The 19,356-nt window shown below is 50.8% G+C and overlaps 1 protein-coding gene across 1 annotated transcript in view; it reads left to right on the plus strand.

Annotated features, from left to right (window-relative positions):
• arhgef1b (Rho guanine nucleotide exchange factor (GEF) 1b) overlaps positions 1-19,356 on the plus strand; it is a 31,124-nt gene that overhangs the window by 5,983 nt on the left and 5,785 nt on the right. Inside the window, exons 6-22 of the mRNA XM_064318226.1 lie at positions 3,728-3,757; positions 4,896-4,995; positions 5,230-5,323; positions 6,444-6,479; positions 7,650-7,865; positions 8,187-8,328; positions 9,575-9,586; positions 11,402-11,569; positions 12,453-12,649; positions 13,156-13,302; positions 15,498-15,580; positions 15,850-15,975; positions 16,503-16,617; positions 17,086-17,186; positions 17,329-17,403; positions 17,935-18,010; positions 18,479-18,646. Coding sequence (XP_064174296.1) covers positions 3,728-3,757; positions 4,896-4,995; positions 5,230-5,323; positions 6,444-6,479; positions 7,650-7,865; positions 8,187-8,328; positions 9,575-9,586; positions 11,402-11,569; positions 12,453-12,649; positions 13,156-13,302; positions 15,498-15,580; positions 15,850-15,975; positions 16,503-16,617; positions 17,086-17,186; positions 17,329-17,403; positions 17,935-18,010; positions 18,479-18,646 — 1,886 coding nt within the window. The remainder of the gene's footprint in view (positions 1-3,727; positions 3,758-4,895; positions 4,996-5,229; positions 5,324-6,443; positions 6,480-7,649; positions 7,866-8,186; positions 8,329-9,574; positions 9,587-11,401; positions 11,570-12,452; positions 12,650-13,155; positions 13,303-15,497; positions 15,581-15,849; positions 15,976-16,502; positions 16,618-17,085; positions 17,187-17,328; positions 17,404-17,934; positions 18,011-18,478; positions 18,647-19,356) is intronic.

The raw sequence follows: 19,356 nt of genomic DNA on the forward strand, positions 1-19,356 counted from the left end.
TTCCGCCATGCTAGCCCCCTTTGTCCCTTTGTTGGCTCGTCTCGGGGCCCAAGCGTCGACAGGCCAGCGGCCCAGCAGCCTGAGACTGTTGGCATCACTCTGTGTGTTTCGGCTCAAAAAAAGGCTGGCTTGACTGATGGCACGGCTGCTCATAGCCTGTGCTGCTGCCTGGAGTCGCTGTAATGTAGCAGTAGAAGGCTGCTCATAGCCTGTGCTGCTGCCTGGAGTCGCTGTAATGTAGCAGTGAAGGCTGCTCATAGCCTGTGCTGCTGCCTGGAGTCGCTGTAATGTAGCAGTAGAAGGCTGCTCATAGCCTGTGCTGCTGCCTGGAGTCACTGTAAGGTAGCAGTGAAGGCTGCTCATAGCCTGTGCTGCTGCCTGGAGTCGCTGTAATGTAGCAGTAGAAGGCTGCTCATAGCCTGTGCTGCTGCCTGGAGTCGCTGTACTGTAGCAGTGAAGGCTGCTCATAGCCTGTGCTGCTGCCTGGAGTCGCTGTAAGGTAGCAGTGAAGGCTGCTCATAGCCTGTGCTGCTGCCTGGAGTCGCTGTAATGTAGCAGTAGAAGGCTGCTCATAGCCTGTGCTGCTGCCTGGAGTCACTGTAATGTAGCAGTAGAAGGCTGCTCATAGCCTGTGCTGCTGCCTGGAGTCGCTGTAAGGTAGCAGTGAAGGCTGCTCATAGCCTGTGCTGCTGCCTGGAGTCGCTGTAATGTAGCAGTAGAAGGCTGCTCATGGCCTGTGCTGCTGCCTGGAGCCGCTGTAAGGTAGTAGTGAAGGCTGCTCATAGCCTGTGCTGCTGCCTGGAGTCGCTGTAAGGTAGCAGTGAAGGCTGCTCATAGCCTGTGCTGCTGCCTGGAGTCACTGTAAGGTAGCAGTGAAGGCTGCTCATAGCCTGTGCTGCTGCCTGGAGTCACTGTAAGGTAGCAGTAGAAGGCTGCTCATAGCCTGTGCTGCTGCCTGGAGTCACTGTAACGTAGCAGTAGAAGGCTGCTCATAGCCTGTGCTGCTGCCTGGAGTCACTGTAAGGTAGCAGTGAAGGCTGCTCATAGCCTGTGCTGCTGCCTGGAGTCGCTGTAAGGTAGCAGTGAAGGCTGCTCATAGCCTGTGCTGCTGCCTGGAGTCACTGTAAGGTAGCAGTGAAGGCTGCTCATAGCCTGTGCTGCTGCCTGGAGTCGCTGTAAGGTAGCAGTGAAGGCTGCTCATAGCCTGTGCTGCTGCCTGGAGTCGCTGTAATGTAGCAGTAGAAGGCTGCTCATAGCCTGTGCTGCTGCCTGGAGTCGCTGTAATGTAGCAGTAGAAGGCTGCTCATAGCCTGTGCTGCTGCCTGGAGTCACTGTAAGGTAGCAGTGAAGGCTGCTCATAGCCTGTGCTGCTGCCTGGAGTCGCTGTAAGGTAGCAGTGAAGGCTGCTCATAGCCTGTGCTGCTGCCTGGAGCCGCTGTAATGTAGCAGTGAAGGCTGCTCATAGCCTGTGCTGCTGCCTGGAGTCGCTGTAAGGTAGCAGTGAAGGCTGCTCATAGCCTGTGCTGCTGCCTGGAGCCGCTGTAATGTAGCAGTAGAAGCTGTGCGACTTGAAAGTTGAGGATTCGGGTTTCAGGTGGTGATGCTGCCGTTGCATCCCTGAGCAAGACGATTAATCTGAACTCTTTCAGGAAGGTATCCAGCTATGTAAATACATAAATGGATAGCGTGTGAAAGAGATGTATGCTTTGTAAGTCGTTTTGGAAAGTGGTTTTTGCAAATTAATAATAATGATAATTATGATCATTATAAAAATCCTAATTGGGGAGGGCTGGGTGGGGTGTCTGTACTTTGTGTGCAGCATTGAAGAGAGAGATTGCCTGTCTGAGCAGGGCTGTGCTGCATTAGTGGAAGAGGCTCAGTATGGTGGATGCTGTTTGCCCCGGTCCTGCACTGACACTGTCTGAAATGGTGCAGGAGCGCTTTAGCTAGCAGGACGCTTGAGCTGCGGCTGCAGCGCGTCGGCAGCGCCGCGAAGGAGAGGTGCTGAGCGCAGCATTCTGCCGCCGCAGAGCCGTCGCCACGGCGCCCTGGACCCGCGCCCGGCGCCCTAACCGCTGCACCCCGCTCACGGCGCCGGAGAGAGGGAGAGAGAGAGAGTGAGAGAGTGAGAGAGGGAAAGGGGGAGAGAGAGAGAGAGAGAGAGAGAATGGTGCTTACTGACACAGCCTAGCCTGCCTGTCCGTCACAGCTTCACTGACCCTGGTGGGGGGCGCGGGGCGAGCGAGGCAGACGCGGCCTGAGCCCCCTCCCCCACCGCGGAAACCCAAAGATGGAGGGATGCAGAAAGGAGAAGCGCTTAGGCGGAGGAGTGCAGAGAGGTCAGAGTAAATGGGAGAGAAGAGTGCTGGCTGCAGACGTCTCTCCTGAACACCCTCGCCATAAAGGGAAGAGCATGCATCACTGAGCCACAGCAGTTTTCAAATCGATAGAGAGAGGGAGGGAGGGAGGGAGGAGATGGAGAGAGGGAGGGAGGGAGGGAGAGAGAGGAAGAGACCGAGTCAGCAGTGCCACGCTGGCAGGAAGTTCCCCTCTGGCTCCCTGCCAGTTTGGGGAAGGGGGGGGAGGTGGGACAGGGGGTGTGCAGTGTGGCTGGACACTGAGAGAGAGGGTAGTCCTGCACCACCCCGCTGCTGCCTCAGCACTGCACTGCTGCAAAAGAGAGAGTGTGTTTGCACATCTGCACAGGTTAACAATACTGGTCTGTTAGCATGTAGCCATGCTCTTTTGCAGCGGAAAGGCAATAGGAAACAGAATGAGGGTGCGTGGGCGTAAATGAGACAGGTCTGCATGAAGGTGATTTCCAGACAAAAGTGAAGTATTGAACATGCTCATTCATTTGACACATTCATTCAGCACAAGCCCACATAGCCGCCACAGCCCTCTCCTCTCCTCTTACATGGGGGTGATGATGTCACCTCCTCTGCTTCTGACTGGCCACACTGAAGTGTGGGAAGGGAGTTGGAACCCCTTTGATTGGTCAGGCTGAGGAAACCCCTCTCAGGCCCCTCCTCCTCTTTATGTTCAGAAGAGAAAACACAGATCTTATTTCATAATTCTTGCAAGCTTGTTGCATCAGACGAAAACACAGTTAAATAGCTGTTTCCGCTCTTGTGGAGGATTGTTCGAATTGGGATTCATCCTGCAGAGAAGTTCTGGAGTGCATTTTTACTTTGCAAGACAAACTTTCGAAAATCTAAATCAGCAAAATTTTAGTCACAGTTTTAAAATATAAATCACAGCGTTTTTAAGAAAAGTTTATTTTAAGCAGTGTATAGGTTTGCATTGCAGATTGGCAAGTTAAAAAAAATTTTTACATTTAATTTGATTTAATTCTTATTTTTTTGAAGTTTTGTTGCTCCACTTATTCTCCAAACAAATTGCGGAGGCTGAATTTAGATGCGTCTCTTTCTTTAGCTTTTTTTTTTTTTTTTCAAATTTTTTTTTTTGGTTTTCAAATATCAGAATATGCTCATTTCCTTCTGCTTTGAAAACAATCTCACTGCAGCGGGCTTGAACTTAGATCGCGGTAAAGGCGGTAATTTCTGGTTTCACCGGCGCAAAACAGAGCTGAGGGTCGGCCGAAAGAGGGAGCGTGAAAATGGCACGTAAAGGGTGAGTCTGCGGACGGGCAGCGCCGCGCGTCCGGTCCTTCCTCTTCCTCCTCATCCTCCTCATGTCTCCGTCTCTCTCTCTCTCTCTTTTTCAGCCCCGTCATCGGCACAGATGAGGAGAAATTGTGAGTCGCTCTCTTTTCATTCCTTAAACGTGCAGGGTTGCGAACGCGCGCGATCTGTATGCCCTCCTTGGAGACGAGGGGGTGTCCGTGTGAACAGTTCAAAATCAGTCATTCATGATAAATGTTTAATACTTTTGCACGTTTGCTGTGTGATGCTTTTGAGGAGGGAATGCAGATGTTAGTGAATTCACAGGCATAGTTTCAGAGTCATTAAGCATGACATCAAGTCAGCTTTATAATATGCATTAGGATGGCTTGTCAGTCTTTTGTGTGAGGACACACTTGATGCTCTGGGAATTCATGCACTGTTAGTTTCCAGCCACTTTATGCAAGTGCTTTAAGTGGTGTGTACTTGAGAATTGCTGCTACATGTCATGCTTTGCTGGAAATGAGTGTGTTCTCTCAGTTATTGTTCCTGTGTAGTTCTGTATGTGAATGTATGACACTCAACCCACCCAGCAGAGAGTTGGGATTTTTTTTTTCTTAACGATCCATCGAACTGACCGGTTCCATCCTCACTCTGTCCCCCCCCCTCTCCGTTTCTGCCTCTGTCTCCACCCCCTCAGTATCCAGCTCCACCCATTTTTCCATCTTTTCCAAACCACTCCTCCCTCTCATTGTGACATCACTTCATTTGCATAAGCCCCACCTCATTTGTCCCTCCCTGCTTTCCCGTTCCCGTGCTCCGCCCCCTCTCCACATCAGAGTCAGACAGATTATTGATTTTCCAGTACTCAGTATCTCCGACGTGTTTGAATTGGATTTAACTGCACAATCAATGAGCAGCATGGATTAAATACCGATAAGAGCTTGTTCTACAGTAAATAGGTATTTTATTTAGAGCTGCGGTTAGAATTATAAACAGTTCTGTCAGTTTTTAATGTGGAAAATACATTTATACTGCTATACTGCCCCCCCCCAGGCCACATTTTATCTTCCTTCTGTCCTCCCTCCTTTTGTTCTTATGAGATTTATTATTTTCTCCTCTTTCGCTGCATCGATATCATGTATATGTAGTTCAACTGAAACGCAGAGCCAAGCCAGTGTTAATGTGCGTGTGTGTGTCTGTGTGTCTGTCTGTCTGTGTGTGTGTGTGTGTGTGTGTGTGTGTCTATGTGCATGTACCTGTGTGTCTCAGCTCCTCCATCTTTGGAGCAGTGGTCTCCTACATGAAGCACCTTGGAGTGAAGACGAAGGCCACGGACAGTAAGAAGTCCAGGGGCTTCTTCAGGAAGAAGGTCAGTCTGAGTCCTCCACAGCTGTCAGCAGGGCCATTATATTCCTTTCTGTCCTGGGCAGCTTTTTTCTCGGTGCTCATTTTATTCAGTCTGAGCAAAATGTGATGCTGAGGGTTTGTTTCTGGTCTGGTGTGGGTGTTTTTATTTATTTTTTGCTGTTTATATTCCATTTTTATCCACTGAACACATTCCAGCACGTAGCAGATCAGAGGTGTAATATCTCTAATGTTTCAGATTCCGGGCATGAAGAAGAGTGAGGATTCCACCAAGTCTAAGCAGAGGTTTCCCAACATCCTCAGCGAGACGGCGCGCTGGATCGGGGGCGGCAGTACGTACGCCGCTACTGTTCGCCTCGCGTGTGCCCCAGAATGCTCCACTCGTACACATCTTGGATATACCAGCCAGTCCCTCCCCTGTTCCTGTAATGGGTCGTGGTGTTTATGAATTATGAAAGCGTTTTGTGTGTTTATATTCACTCTATTAGGCTGCCCTTTATCCACGTTACGCCACACAGTGACACGCTGCGGTGTGTCGGACCTTGTCATACTTAACGATCTGGTGCAGTCTGATCTCAGACTTAATCGTAGGCACCGAAATAAGTTATAATTAAGGGAGAAAGAGAAGACTCCACAAAAAGATGCCTTAAATTTGCATTAATGATGGCTTTTTAAATGAGGGCAAACACCGAATGTTTGTGTTTGTATGCAATTAAAAAGTCATCGCTAATACATATCTAAAGCACCTTTTGGTGTTCAGAACCATTTCTTTTTCTCTTGTTAGCTTATACATTAAGAAAAAGAAAATAGACACTGTGACATGGAGTGTATTTTATTCTGTAGAGATAATACATTTTTTTTTTAAATAATTCTGAAAGCAAAAACGGTTTCACACTGCCTACTACAGGAGGATTTGGTATTGGTCTCCTGCTCATGTAACACAGCATTTACATTTTAACCAATCAGCAGGGGGTCTGTTTAGTGAACTGCCAATCAGAAGTGAACAGGAAGTGAATGTCCGTCACAGAACAGGCATACTGTGCCAGACCTCCAGCTCTGTAGAAATTACACACTATATTTTATATATATTTTTTTATTATGTATTTTTATTATTTTCCTGTTTGTAAATCTAAAAAGGGCAAATGTAAATGTTTATCTTGTGGCTTTGAGTACTTTAAAAGTGTGGGCACAGACTCTCTTAATGTTCAGAGGACAACATGCACGCTGTAGGAAGACCAGAGCTGTGTAGTCATGCACTGATCAGACCTCCTTGTGCTGGGGGGCCTGAGCGTCCTTGGCTGCTCTTCCTGATGGTTGGGTCTGTGTCGCGCAGTCCTGTTAAAACCAGCTCCAGGATGCTTTTATTCTTTTCATTTTTTTTTTACCTGTGAGACTGACTGCGACAGGGAGGAAGAAAGCGCACAATGTCCTGTCATGTGTTTCTCCTTTCAGATGTTGAAATCAAAACGGCTAAATTGGAGAACGAAGGTACCACAGCCTGTCTCCACTTTACCACCACCCCCCCCCCCTCCCCCGTATATCCAAAATGGTCTCCTCCATCCTGTACTAATCAAACCCAGTGCATGCTGGCATGTACCAAATCGAACAGGGAGGGGTTTACGGCAGGAGGTTGGGACTGGGGGATGCTGCGTTGATTCAGAAGTGGATTATTAGCTGTGTTTCTCTTTTAATTTTGCATGAGTCTACATTGGGTTTTGGCATGAGGCTCTCATTATTACATTTGTAAACCAAGATAAAAAGACATTGACCAAAGGACAGGAAAGTGTGGTCGATGTAGTTAAACAAACTCAGCTACGCAACTGTGACTGCTCTGCTCTTTCAGGCACTGTGAACTAAAGTACATGCAGAGATACGCCCGCACACACACACACACACACCTGCATGCACATACACACACCTGCACCCACGCACACCCTCATACACACACCTGCATGCTCACACACGCATACACGCACCTGTACCCATGCACACTCACATACACATGCCCGCACACACACGCTCTCACACGTTAAAATGCAAACACACACCCACGCACACTTGCACACACACACACATGCACACACCCGCGCAAACACGCACCCACGCACACATGCACACACCCGCGCAAACACGCACCCACGCACATATGCACACACCCACGCACACATGCACACACCCACGCACACACGCACACATGCACACACATACACGCGCACTGTAAAATGTAACGGAGGCCTGGAGGTTCATTAGGAATGAATGGAGAAAAAAAAGACCAGCACTCTCCTGAGCCTCTGTCAGTGTCTGTCTGTCTTTGTTGAAGGATTTGGTGGCACTAAACTACCCCCACCTCAAATAAAACTAACTTTCTCTCTCACCGCAGATATCCTGATCACCCTCCTACACCCATCCTAACTCTGTCTCTGAATCATCTGCCCCCTTTGTGTCTTTTATTGTAACACTCCCTTCGATCCATCACTAACTTCTGTGGTGAAGTGTTTATATGCTGGTGTGGACAGTTTGATTACACACACAGGTACCTACATTAAAATGCCTTTCTCTCTCACTCTCCCTCCTTTCCTTTGGACTCCTTTCTGTCCTTTCATCCTCCCTCCCTCCCTCCCCACCTTTTCTCCTCTCTGTCTCCTCCTGCTCTTCCAGGCGACAGAGAGAAGGCGATCCAGGAGCGAAAGGGTTGCAGTGGCCCCGCCCCTTCCGGCCGCATGGCGGCCCCCGAGCCCGCCCAGGCGTCCTTCCCCTACAGGAAGCCAGCGCCCACGCTGGCCTCGGGGAGCCTCCAGGGGTCGGAGGGCAGCGAGGGGTCAGGGGTCAGCATCAGCGTGACCTCCAGCCCGGACTCCCCCCACAGCGAGCTGTGTGAGTGCGCATTTTTGGACATGGAAGAGGGGGGAAGAGGACGAGGGTAGGACAGGTGGAATGAGGGAGGGAAGGAGATGAATGAAGAGATGCTGGCCGAAAACGTTTTTTTTTTTTATTTGCGACCTTGCTACAGTGACCTAGCAGCATGGTGAGAAAGTTGAGTCATGCAGGGAAGGTGAGGGGGGAGGATGCAGGTTTTTTTAAAGAGAAAGGAGAGAGACAGGAGATGGCTGCTGTTAGGGTCTCCATTTTATTTTCAATGTTGGTCAGTGTCTCACCTTAATCCCCTCCCCCCACGCCCATGCCCCCCGCCCCCAGGTCTGACCAGCAGCCGCTCGGACCCCCAGTCTGTGTCCGAATCCGGGGACCTGTCTCCCGCCGGGATAATGGGGACCCTGTCCGTCTGGGAGCCCCAGCCCGCCAGCGACAACCCCCCGGAGGATGGCCAGGACAAAGAGAGGTGCGACAGGCCTCCGCGCGCGCTGGCGGGGTCCGCCCGCGCGACCCGCCCGCCATTTTAGCGGCTTACGCGTGCGCCCGCCGCCGCCGCCAGAGCCCGCCTCCGCTCAGCCTCCCGTTTCAGAGCCGCTGGAGCCGTGCCGAGCGCCGCCAGGTCCGCGCGCGGCCGGCTCGCGGTGTTGGCTGGGGGGAGCGCGGTGCAGCGCATTGTCCCAAGCCGTGTGCTAACGCTCGTGCCGCTGCTAGCACCACCGATGCTACTGCTGCAGGGAAAAAAGCACTGGAATTTGGAGATGGTCCCTTACTGGGAACCTGGACCCAGTCCTCCCTGCCAGCCCTGCACCCCCCCCTCCCCCCCGCCTAAACCCATCTCCCCCTGACTTTCCATGTCTACCCATCTCTCTCCTCCTCCTCCTCTTCCTCTCCCTGTCTCATGTTGCCTCTCTTTTGTGCTATACGCCTCTCTTGCATCATGCTCTCTCATGTGTGAGATACTATTTGAAATATCATATAATGGCTTTCAGTGCATAATAGTTGAATTCACTTGCGCTTGCTTAGTGTGCAAGCGTGATATAAAGGTAACGCATGAACGTGAGGGAAGTACGCATCAGTCATGCGTAACTAGTGAGTATTCCAGGGTGCCGAGAACAGGCTGCAGTACACCAGTGTGTTAGTTCAGTGTGCACAGGACTGCTGCTGCTGACAGGTCTGATGTCATATCCTGTGTGTCGCCGCCGGCGAAAGCCGCTTTGCGTCGTGTCCCTTCTGCCGCCGCCCGTCCGCCGCTTCGCCATTGTGTTGCCTCACGAGGTGACGTCCTCAAACACGCCCGTCCTCTGTTGGAACGCCACACCAGTTAACCTCGGTAAACTGGCGAATTACCTTCACTCTAAACGGGGTAGTCTGTTTTCACAGCATCTGAAGGCGTGATATTCATATTCTCGTTTTTTTTAAATGTTTGACTTAAAAAAAACCCTTCAGTGCTTTCCTGTGGTATTATAACGGTATGTGCTGTTCTCCTCTTTGACCTGCGGTGGTACTGAGAGAAGGCGTTGCGGTTCGCTTGCTGCGCTGACCCCTGTTCAGTACGAGCAGGGGGAGTGTCCACTGGCTTTGCCGCCGTCGCGTTGCGAGGCTACGGTCCTTCGCCGTCCGCGGTCGCGTGCCGTCGGTCTCCGCGTGCTTGCTGCCCGTGCCCGGCTCGATGGCGTGGTGTGTAACGCGTGTCGTGTCCTGTGTTTTCGCAGACGCAAGCCAAGGTGGGTCTCTCCTGCGGGGAAAGTGGACACTCTTCGCTCGCTGACTAACAGTGCCCAGTGCACTAACACTCACACTAGACTCCCGCACCACATCAGACACTCCCTCACTATGGCTTACTGACTAAGGTTCATTCAGGCATTTTATTACATTTTGTACCTGGAGTACATGCGTTGCTCCAGTGTGGGCCCCCCGTGGTCTGGCATCGAATCCGGACAGTGCCATTGGCTGGCCGCCCCGGAAATCGGCACGCGATTGGCCAAAGCCGAACCCAGGGAGGGAGCGATTTGTTCAGCCGGGGTGACTGTGACTCATCGCTCACCTGCGCCCTCCCCCCGCCCCCTCCTCCCTTGGTCAGTGGAGCGCCCGCAGTCTGCCTGCTGAAGCTGCATGTGAAGTGTCCTCCTCTGACTCGCGTCTGTGCAAGCTCAGCTCGCGGACTCTAAGCCTTCGTGAAGCATGCGCAAGGCCTTCCGTGCCAACTCATGAAGCTCATAAATAATTCATGAGCGCATGTGCTAAATTTATTCAGAGGGTTGCCGTCAAATTAGGTGACATCGTGTGATAAGTCACATTTGAGAGCAGTGTTTTACTTAGCATATGTCATCTCATTCTAAAAACATATTTCATTGTGAATGAGCCATAAAGAGCTACTGACGTGTTAAGTCAGATTTTGAGAGCAGTATTTTACTTATCACACAATGTCACCTAATTTGACCTCAACCATTTGACCAAAAATTTGCTCATGCATACAATTAAATGTTCACATATTTCATTGTGAATGATTCATAAAGTGCTATTGACACTAACAATACATGTATGTACATTCTGCATCTTATGATACAAAACCAGGTAGAGCCCTTATCAAGGGTGTGCAAGCACTTCCATTTCCAGCTACACACACACACACACACAGGCACACATGCACATAGACGTACGCGCTCACATACGCAGACACACGCACACACACACACTCACTGCATGGCTAAGTATCTTTGTGCCCGTTGTTCAATGCCACCATTGTGAAGAGGAGAAAAAGTCTTCTGTCACTGTGTTTAATTTGTATACATTTGAAAAGCTATTTAACTGCTATAGTCGACTTGGATGTAAATAATGAGGCAGACATCAATATTTATAGTACACACATGTGCTTGGGTATTATTTTTGCGTACAGATTGTTTAAAATACAAATCTAGTTCATTATGTTTTCATACAGTATGTTAAAGAAGGCAATCTTGCAGTAATGGTGTCTCAGTACAAAGTAAGGTAAAATGCAATTTTGATACAGTCCTAATATATCCCTTTCATATTCTCATCCTCATCTCTCTTGCTTGGACTTTCGTTTTTCACTCCTTTTCTATATTCACTCATTTGTTTTTTTCCAATGGTTTCACTGTGTCCTAATACTGCTCTCATCCATCCACCTTTTACAATCTCACATTTCCTGTTTTATCCTTCTGTCTTTTTGCTCTTTCTCCTCCTGCCCTCTCCTTTTCTTTCCTCCTATCTCCTCTGCCTCCCTTCCTGACTCCTCCCTCTTTCCTCATGACTCCTCCCTATTCTCTCCTGGTTCCTCCCTCTCCCCTCCCCCTCCCCTCCTGACTCCTCCCTCTCTCCCCATGACTCCTCCCCCTTCCCTCCTGACTCCTCCCTCTCCCCCTCTCTTGGCCCCTCCCCTTCTCTCCTGACTCCTCCCTCTCCTCCTTGGCCCCTCCCTTCTCTCCTGACTCCTCCCTCTGCCCCTTGGCCCCTCCCCTTCCCTTCGGACTCCTCCCCCTCCCCTCCTGGCCCCTCCCCCTTCTCGCCCCCTCCCCCAGGCTGCGTCTGGGCCGCAGCGAGAGCCTGTGTGCGGAGAGGCATCGCTCTCTCCGCGGAAACAGCGCACGAGGGAAGCAGTCTCGCTCCCGCAGCGACGTGGACCTGCAGGCGGCCGCCACCGCCACCGCCGCGCACCCCCCCTCACCATTCCCCCAGCGCTGCACTCTGTAAGACCCCCACCCCCCCCACAGGATCGCTGGGAGCAGCGTATTTAAGGGTCCTGAGCGTGGGGCTCCAGACGTATCAGCCATTGCACTCCGCTGCTGAATACGCATTCAGACTCAGCTTTACTGATCACATCTCTGTGCATATTGAACTAAGTAACTGTACATTGTGCTGCTTTAAAAACAGCACAGAGCCGAATGATAAAGGCATAAGAGTCAGAGTGTAAGGCACGGGGACCCACGGGGGTCACGGGCGGGAGCTGGGGCTCTGTGTCCCAGCTCTGTTTTGGAGGGGATCCACATATAGGAACAGCACATGGGGTACGAAAGCTTACGTGCACTTTGACATTAGTTTTGAGACCCAAAGTTCAGTGGGTGCTGGTTCACTCTCCCTTGATGGGTTAGGAACTGGGCGTGTAACCTGAAGGCTGCAGGTTCGATTTTTCAGGTAGATCACTGCTGTAGCCTTAAACACCTGAATTGTGAATTGTACCCTGAATTGCTTCAATATATATCCAGCTGATGCTGTGTAAAAAAAAAATTTAAAAAAAGAAAGAAAGTATGTTGCACTGAATAAGATTATCTGCTGAATGGCAGTAATGTAGTGCAATGAAAGAACAATCTGACGCTTGTGTGAACGTTTCACTGAAATTCAGGCACATAGGGGCATAAGTGTGTTCTGTTGGCACAGATTGCAGAAATGTGATAGAGGGATGAAAGGGTTGGGGGAGGAGGGTGGTTCTCCTGCTGAAGGTTTGCGTGTATTTGTCAGTCTTTCACTTGTTCATGTTTTTTCCCTCTATTTCCCTGTTCTCCCCATGCCACGCCCTCTGCTCTCCTCTCTCACCCTCCTCTCCCCCACTCTCTCTCTCCCACAATCCTTCAGTGCTGACAGTGGGGCGACGCCCTCGGAGAGCTCCCTCCCCGGCCTGGCCAACTCAGGCCCCTCCCCCACGCAGGAGGAGCTGGAGCCGAGGCTCCTGGAGCTGGAGCAGGAACCGCCCAAGTGGAGGGAGCAGGCCTCTAGCGACGCCCTTAGCAACCTCAGCAAGAAGGAGATCAAGAGACAGGAGGTTATCAACGGTAAGGGACGGGCTGGGGGATAGAGGGGTGGGGGTGAGGGGGTTTGGGTTCGAGGGGGTAATCTTGAATTGGTGGTGAAGAGATAGTGCCTGATGGTGTTTGGTTCTGCAGTGGTCATCCATTTCGGACTGTTATCAGTGTTAATCTGCCTTTGATATCTCAGAGTTTCTTCACCCTTTCAAGAAAGCAGCGTCAAATGTGGAGATGTGCAGCTCTATCGACTCAGACCGTGAAGTTTACTTTTGAAGTTTTGGACGTTGAAAATTTGTTAGGTAGTGAGACTGCTTTTTTTTTTTTTTTGTGAAAACAATGTACCTGTACTACACAACACCTACCGCCACATAATGCCATGGCTGTATAGCCAAGAGCAATAGTTTTGGTCTGCATTTGGTTTTGAGAGAGGGGAGAATATAGTACGTAGATGAGGGTGAAGAGAGTGATGGACAGAAAAGCGAGCGAATGGAGGAGTGAGGTTGTGACGGACTGGGCCCCGCCTGCCCCTGCAGAGCTGTTTGCGACGGAGATGGCTCACGTGTGCATGCTGAGCGTCCTGCAGAACGTGTTCTTCCGCCCGCTGGAGCGCGAGATGATCATGCCCCTGACGGAGCTCGCCGCCATCTTCCCCAGCCTGGACGAGATCATCGACTTGCACTGTGAGTTGCGCCCCTCCCACAGCGTCCTTGTGCAGGGTCCTCTCAGATTCCGCTGTCAGACACACCCTTAGGAAACGCGCGCTTGTTTGTGTGTGTGTGTGTGTGTGTGTATGTTTGTGTGTCTGTGTCTGTGCGCGCTTGTTTGTATGTGTGTGTATGTTTGTGTTTGTGTGTGTGTGTGTGTGCGGTTTCCGCCAGTGTATTGCAAGTCCGGCGGCCGGCCAGGCCTAAGCATCGGGGAATTAAAAAAAAAAAAAAAAAAAAAAGTATTTTAAAGATGTTTTTTAAACTACAGTTACAGTGAGGTGGCTCGGTGGGAAAGCTCACCAGCGACATCTGTTGAGTAAAACGTGAACGCACTATAGGAAAACAGCAGACTCTGAGATCAGTGTTCTTTGGTTCTTTACCCTCATTGTGCGTAGAGTGACGTTCAACACTTGAGGCTTCCAACTATCACAAGCTAACGTTACCTAGCAAGCCACCATTTCTTCTTTAGTAGGCTAACCTCGTTACAAACTTCCGCGTTATCACTTCATCTCGTTGGTAAGTAGGCATACATTCTTTTCATATTAACTTCAGCAGTGGTAACGTTAGACTAGTAGCATGCATGTAACGTTCGATATATTGTAACATTACATGACTTATTAATCGCCATCGAAATAACGACTTGTTTATTAATAACGTCAGCTTGATGACATTGATGTGCACGACAACGTTGTCATAATTTTTTTCCCGACCGTGAAAACTGCCGGACTTGTTTACTTTTTGGACAGATGTGGCTCCCGAGTAAATCTAGCGTTGTTTCCGTCGCATCACTTTCGACACAAAAAAATCGGAAAATCCTAAAATTTCTTCTTACGGTGAAGAGTGCCTGACCGGCAAACGTAGAAATGTGTTAACAGAGCGGCGAAATTAGGCTGTATCTAGAAATACCATCTGTGGGGAAAAAACGCTGCGGTTGAGGGTCAGGCACTTTTCACGCATACCTGCAAAATAGTCGCTTTTCGGCGAAATTCGCCGTTTTGAATCCAAAATACGTCATTTGTGTGATTCGTGTACATCGTGTACATGAGTTTTTGAAAATGGGGGGGCGGTAGTGGTTAACCTAGCAAGTTTTCACCGCAGGTTTTCGCCACAATCAGTTAGTAATGAGCCAATAACTGTTACACCACCGCCGTTTGTGGTGTTCATTCGCTGGGTGACGCCGTCATAAAATTTTCCCCGACCGTGAAGACTGCCTTGTTTACATTTTGGACAGATGTGGCTCGTGGGTAACTCTATCGCTGTTTCCGTCGCAGCACTTTCGACACAAGCAATGTTGGAAGCGCTATCCTAAAATCTCTTCTTACCGTGAAGTGCCTGACCCGCAACCGTAGTAATGTGTTAACACTAAATTTTACGACAACGCTAGCTAACCTTTCGAAAGTCACGTTAAACAAGTAGAAATTAACGCCATCAGCGGTGATTAACAAATCTACCAAGTATTTTAATAATGGATTTGCATGCGTGGATTTCGAATTATTTGTATTTTCTTGTAGACCATTAAGAGCAATGGAGAAGAGTCAACGTCCTAATTGTCAAATTGTCTGTACCCATCACTTACAGCAAAGTGCTAGTTATTTTTGGCTGGACCGCAAGAGCAGGGCAGTCCTCAAAACCACATAGGCCTAGGTTTTGACCTGGTCTTGTTTTTAACGTGAAAGAAAAAGTGTGTATGTTTGTGTGTCTGTGTGTTTGTGTGTGGGTGTGTATATATGCACTTGTCAGGCTATAAAAGTAGAAGCTGGTGATGTAGATGTTGAGGTGAACTCTGCCTCAGGCGGCCTCCCTGGGCTGTTGACTGAAATAGCGGTAACGCTGGTAACTGGAGCCTGACGGCACTATAACACCAAATGCTCTCTAGAACACTGCGGCTGCCAACTCTAGAACACTGCGGCTGCCGACATTCTGTCCAGAACTCATGCGATCCCCAGAGCAGTTTTCACCGATTTACTTGTAGCCGTAATATAAATGATAAGTAATTACCGGTGTAGAAGAAACGATGGGTTCTGTTATGTGACAGATCTGCACTGGCTGTGGTAATGCTAACTGCTAGCGCTGTGCCACTACCGTGGCTTGGCTGAATGTTACTCTTAACACCACGTGGGGTTTTGGAGCTAACGGCTGCGCTGCCGCTGTGCTTTGTGCGCTCCCAGATGCCTTCTACGAGAGCCTGAAGAAGCTGCGGGTGGAGGACAACTACATCGTCAGATCCGTGGGAGCGACGCTCCTGCACATGGTGAGGGGCCGCCTGGACAGAACGGGCCTTGCTGGCACTGAGGCTCTGCGCCTGAGCACACCTGCAGCACACCTGCAGCACACCCGCGTGAGCTCAGGAGTGGGAAGAATACACGGGGGGGGGGGGGGGTGCGGGCGGATGGGGATTCATGGGGGTAAGGTGGACAGTTGGGCTGTGAGAAGAGTGTGTGCCAGTGATGGTGTTGTTCTCTCTCTGCACCTCCCTCTTTCCCTCTCTCTCTCTCTCTCTCTCTCTCTCATGGGCCTCAGTTTAACGGTGCAGAGGGTGAATGGTTCCAGAAGCTCACCGCTCGCTTCTGCAGTCACCAGACCTATGCCCTGGAGCAGATCAAAGCCAGACAGAAGAAAGACCCGCGATTCAACACCTTCATACTGGTAATCATCTCACGCTCTCGCATGCACTGCACACAACTGAGCAATATTAATGATGATCCTTGTATATTTGCACTGCCTTTCAAATGAGCTGGTTAAATAAATATTCACACTACCTCTCCTGCTGTAAATGTTACAGCCGATTACAGTGGGTAAATAGTATAAACTACTCTGGATACAGTACAGTAATGTTAATGCAGGAGAGAGAGCAGACTGCGGAGAATGTTTAGACAGAGTGAGCGAAGATTAAACAGAGCAAAGTGATTACAAGCGGAAATGAACTCCCTGCTCCACTCTACAGGCTGTCAGTGAGATCAGAGAGAGGGCTATACTCTGTTTCACACAGGTCAGCAATGACCTTTTGCTTAGCCTGGAACAACACCCATACAGGAAACAGCACTGTCCCCCGCAGCTTGGCTTGTGTGCAGCATCGCACGGATGATGGAAATTGACCTTATTGTAGGTGTTAGCGCCCTGCTGCGCTGCTGATAAAACGCACTCTCACTGCGAATGACCTTTGACCTCTGCAGGAGGCCGAGAGCAAGCCACAGTGCAGGAGACTGCAGCTGAAGGACATCATCCCCAGAGAGATGCAGAGACTCACCAAGTACCCACTGCTGCTGGAGAACATCGCCAAGAACACAGGTGTGTGTGTGTGTGTGTGTGTCCACAACGGCTGGAGAACATTGCTAAGAACACGTGTATGTGTGTGTGTACCCACTACTGCTGGAGAACATCACCAAGAGCACAGGTGTGTGTGTGTGTGTGTGCCCACTACTGCTGGAGAAAATCGCCAAGACCACAGGTGTGTGTGTGTGTGTGTGTGTCCACTGCTGCTGGAGAACATTGCCAAGAACACAGTGTGTGTGTGTGTGTGTGTGTGTGTGTGTGTGTATTTGTACAGTCCTTATAATGCTGGCTTGCTCTCAGTATAAGGGAGTGTACATGCGTGTGTGTGTGTGTGTGTGTGTGTATTTGTACAGTCCTTATAATGCTGGCTTGCTCTCAGTATAAGGGAGTGTGCATGCGTGTGTGTTTGTGCCTGCGTGTGCGCGTATGGTGGCTTGTCCTTCGATGGGCTGCCGGCCCTCACTGTGACGTTCTCCCCCGCAGAGGACAGCGCCGAGCAAGCTAGCGTCCAGCAGGCCGCCGAGTGCTGCCGTAAAATCCTCAACCACGTCAACGAGGAAGTGAAGGAGATGGAGAACCTGCTGGTGAGAGCGGGGACCTGGGTCAGCGGGGGGGGGAGGGGACAGACGCCGACAAAACCCGCGTGCGTCTGTGGTGTCCGTGCAAAACGTGCATTCGTGTCACGTGTCCTGTGTAACTGTGTGTGCTCTCTCTCTCCCCCCACAGACCCTGAAGGACTACCAGCGCAGGCTGGACACGTCAGGCCTCAAGCCCAGCAACGAGCTGTACACAGAGTACAAGGTGAGGCTGGCTGACACGTCGGTCACCGCTCGGCACCCTGAGCCGACCAGAGGAGGACGGGTTTCCCCCTCCTTGAGCCTGGTTCCTTCCGAGGTTTCTCCCCATCTGCCACAGGGAGTTTCTCCTTGCCACTGTTGCCTTAGGCTTGCTCCTGTGGGGGTGTTTAGGCCAGGGTTGTCTGTAAAGCGTATTGTGACAACTGCTGTAAAATACGCTATACAAATAAAATTTGATTGACTGATTGATTGGGAGGCGCACAGGCAAAAAAACAAAGATATGTTTGGAGATGAGCTTCTTGTGGCTGCTGTATGTCTGTCCAGATGTACTGTGACACTTTAGCGAGCCGGTGGTTGGTATAATCTTTTTATTTTCTCTTTTTGTCTCACACATTACTTTTTTAAAACTCTGTCACACACACACACACACACACACACACACACACACTCTCTCTCTCTCTCTCTCTCATTCTACCTCTCCCTCTCCCCCGTCTCACTCTCTCTCTCTCCCTCTCTGTCTTTTCTGTGTTTTCAGAGCCTTGACCTGACTCAGAGGAAGATGATCTACGAGGGGCCCCTCACCTGGAGAGTCACGAAAGAGAAAGCTCTCGGTACCGGTGTCTCTCACACAGTACAATCTCTCCGTCCGTGTCGCTGTCTCGACAGCCCAGTCAACAGTGGGATGAAATTGCCTTGCGAGATAACGGCGCGCTGTCAGGCAGACAATTTGCAGATAACAAGTGATGGCTACGTGTGTACATCTCTCTCTTTCTCTCTCTCTCTCTCTGTCCTCTGTCTCTAGCTGTCTATAGCCCTCTCTCTCGTAAGATTCACTTAGCTGCACGTTCAGCGCCTGTGTTTTCCAGCGTAGTCAGGCGAGTGAGGTGAAGGTGGCTGTCGTTGCCGGACGCTGCCGTCGTGCCCTTGAGCAAGGCGCTTAACCCGCGTTGCTTCAGTGTACGCCCAGCCGTGTAAATGGATGCAGTGTGAAGCTGTGTAAAAAAGCTGTGTGAGTCGCTCTGGATAAGAGCGTCTGCTGAATGCCCGTAGTGTGACGTAGTGCTGTTTGATGGCTCCAGACGTGCAGTGTGTGCTGCTGGGGGACCTGCTGGTGCTGCTGCAGAGGCAGGACGACAGGATGGTGCTCAAGTGCCAGAGCAAGAGCAGCGGGGGGGTGCAGGAGGGGAAGCAGATGCTCAGTCCCGTCATCAAGCTGGACTCCGCCTTCCTGAGGGAGGTGGCCACAGGTGAGCCTGTCCACTGCGCCACTGATGCACTCAAACGCGCTGGTGCTGACGCGCTCTCTCAAACGCACTGGTGCTGACGCGCTCTCTCAAACGCACTGGTGCTGACGCGCTCTCTCAAACGCACTGGTGCTGACGCGCTCTCTCAAACGCACTGGTGCTGACGCACTCAAACGCACTGGTGCTGACGCACTCTCAAACGCACTGGTGCTGACGCGCTCTCTCAAACGCACTGGTGCTGACACACTCTCTCAAACGCACTGGTGCTGACGCGCTCTCTTAAATGCACTGACGCGCTCTCTCAAACGCACTGGTGCTGACGCGCTCTCTCAAACGCACTGGTGCAGACGCGCTCTCTCAAACGCACTGGTGCTGACGCACTCTCTCAAACGCACTGGTGCTGACGCACTCAAACGCACTGGTGCTGACGCACTCTCTCAAACGCACTGGTGCTGACGCGCTCTCTCAAACTCACTGGTGCTGACGCACTCAAACGCACTGGTGCAGACGCGCTCTCTCAAACGCACTGGTGCTGACGCACTCAAACGCACTGGTGCAGACGCACTCTCTCAAACGCATGGTGCTGGACCTCTCAACGCACTGGTGCTGACGCACTCAAACGCACTGGTGCAGCGCACTCCTCAAAGCACTGGTGCTGACGCACCTCTCAACGCACTGGTGCTGCGCACTCAAGACTGGGCTGCCACTCAACG

This window comes from Anguilla rostrata, chromosome 1 (assembly GCF_018555375.3).
Source record: "Anguilla rostrata isolate EN2019 chromosome 1, ASM1855537v3, whole genome shotgun sequence".
Lineage (NCBI taxonomy): Eukaryota > Metazoa > Chordata > Actinopteri > Anguilliformes > Anguillidae > Anguilla > Anguilla rostrata.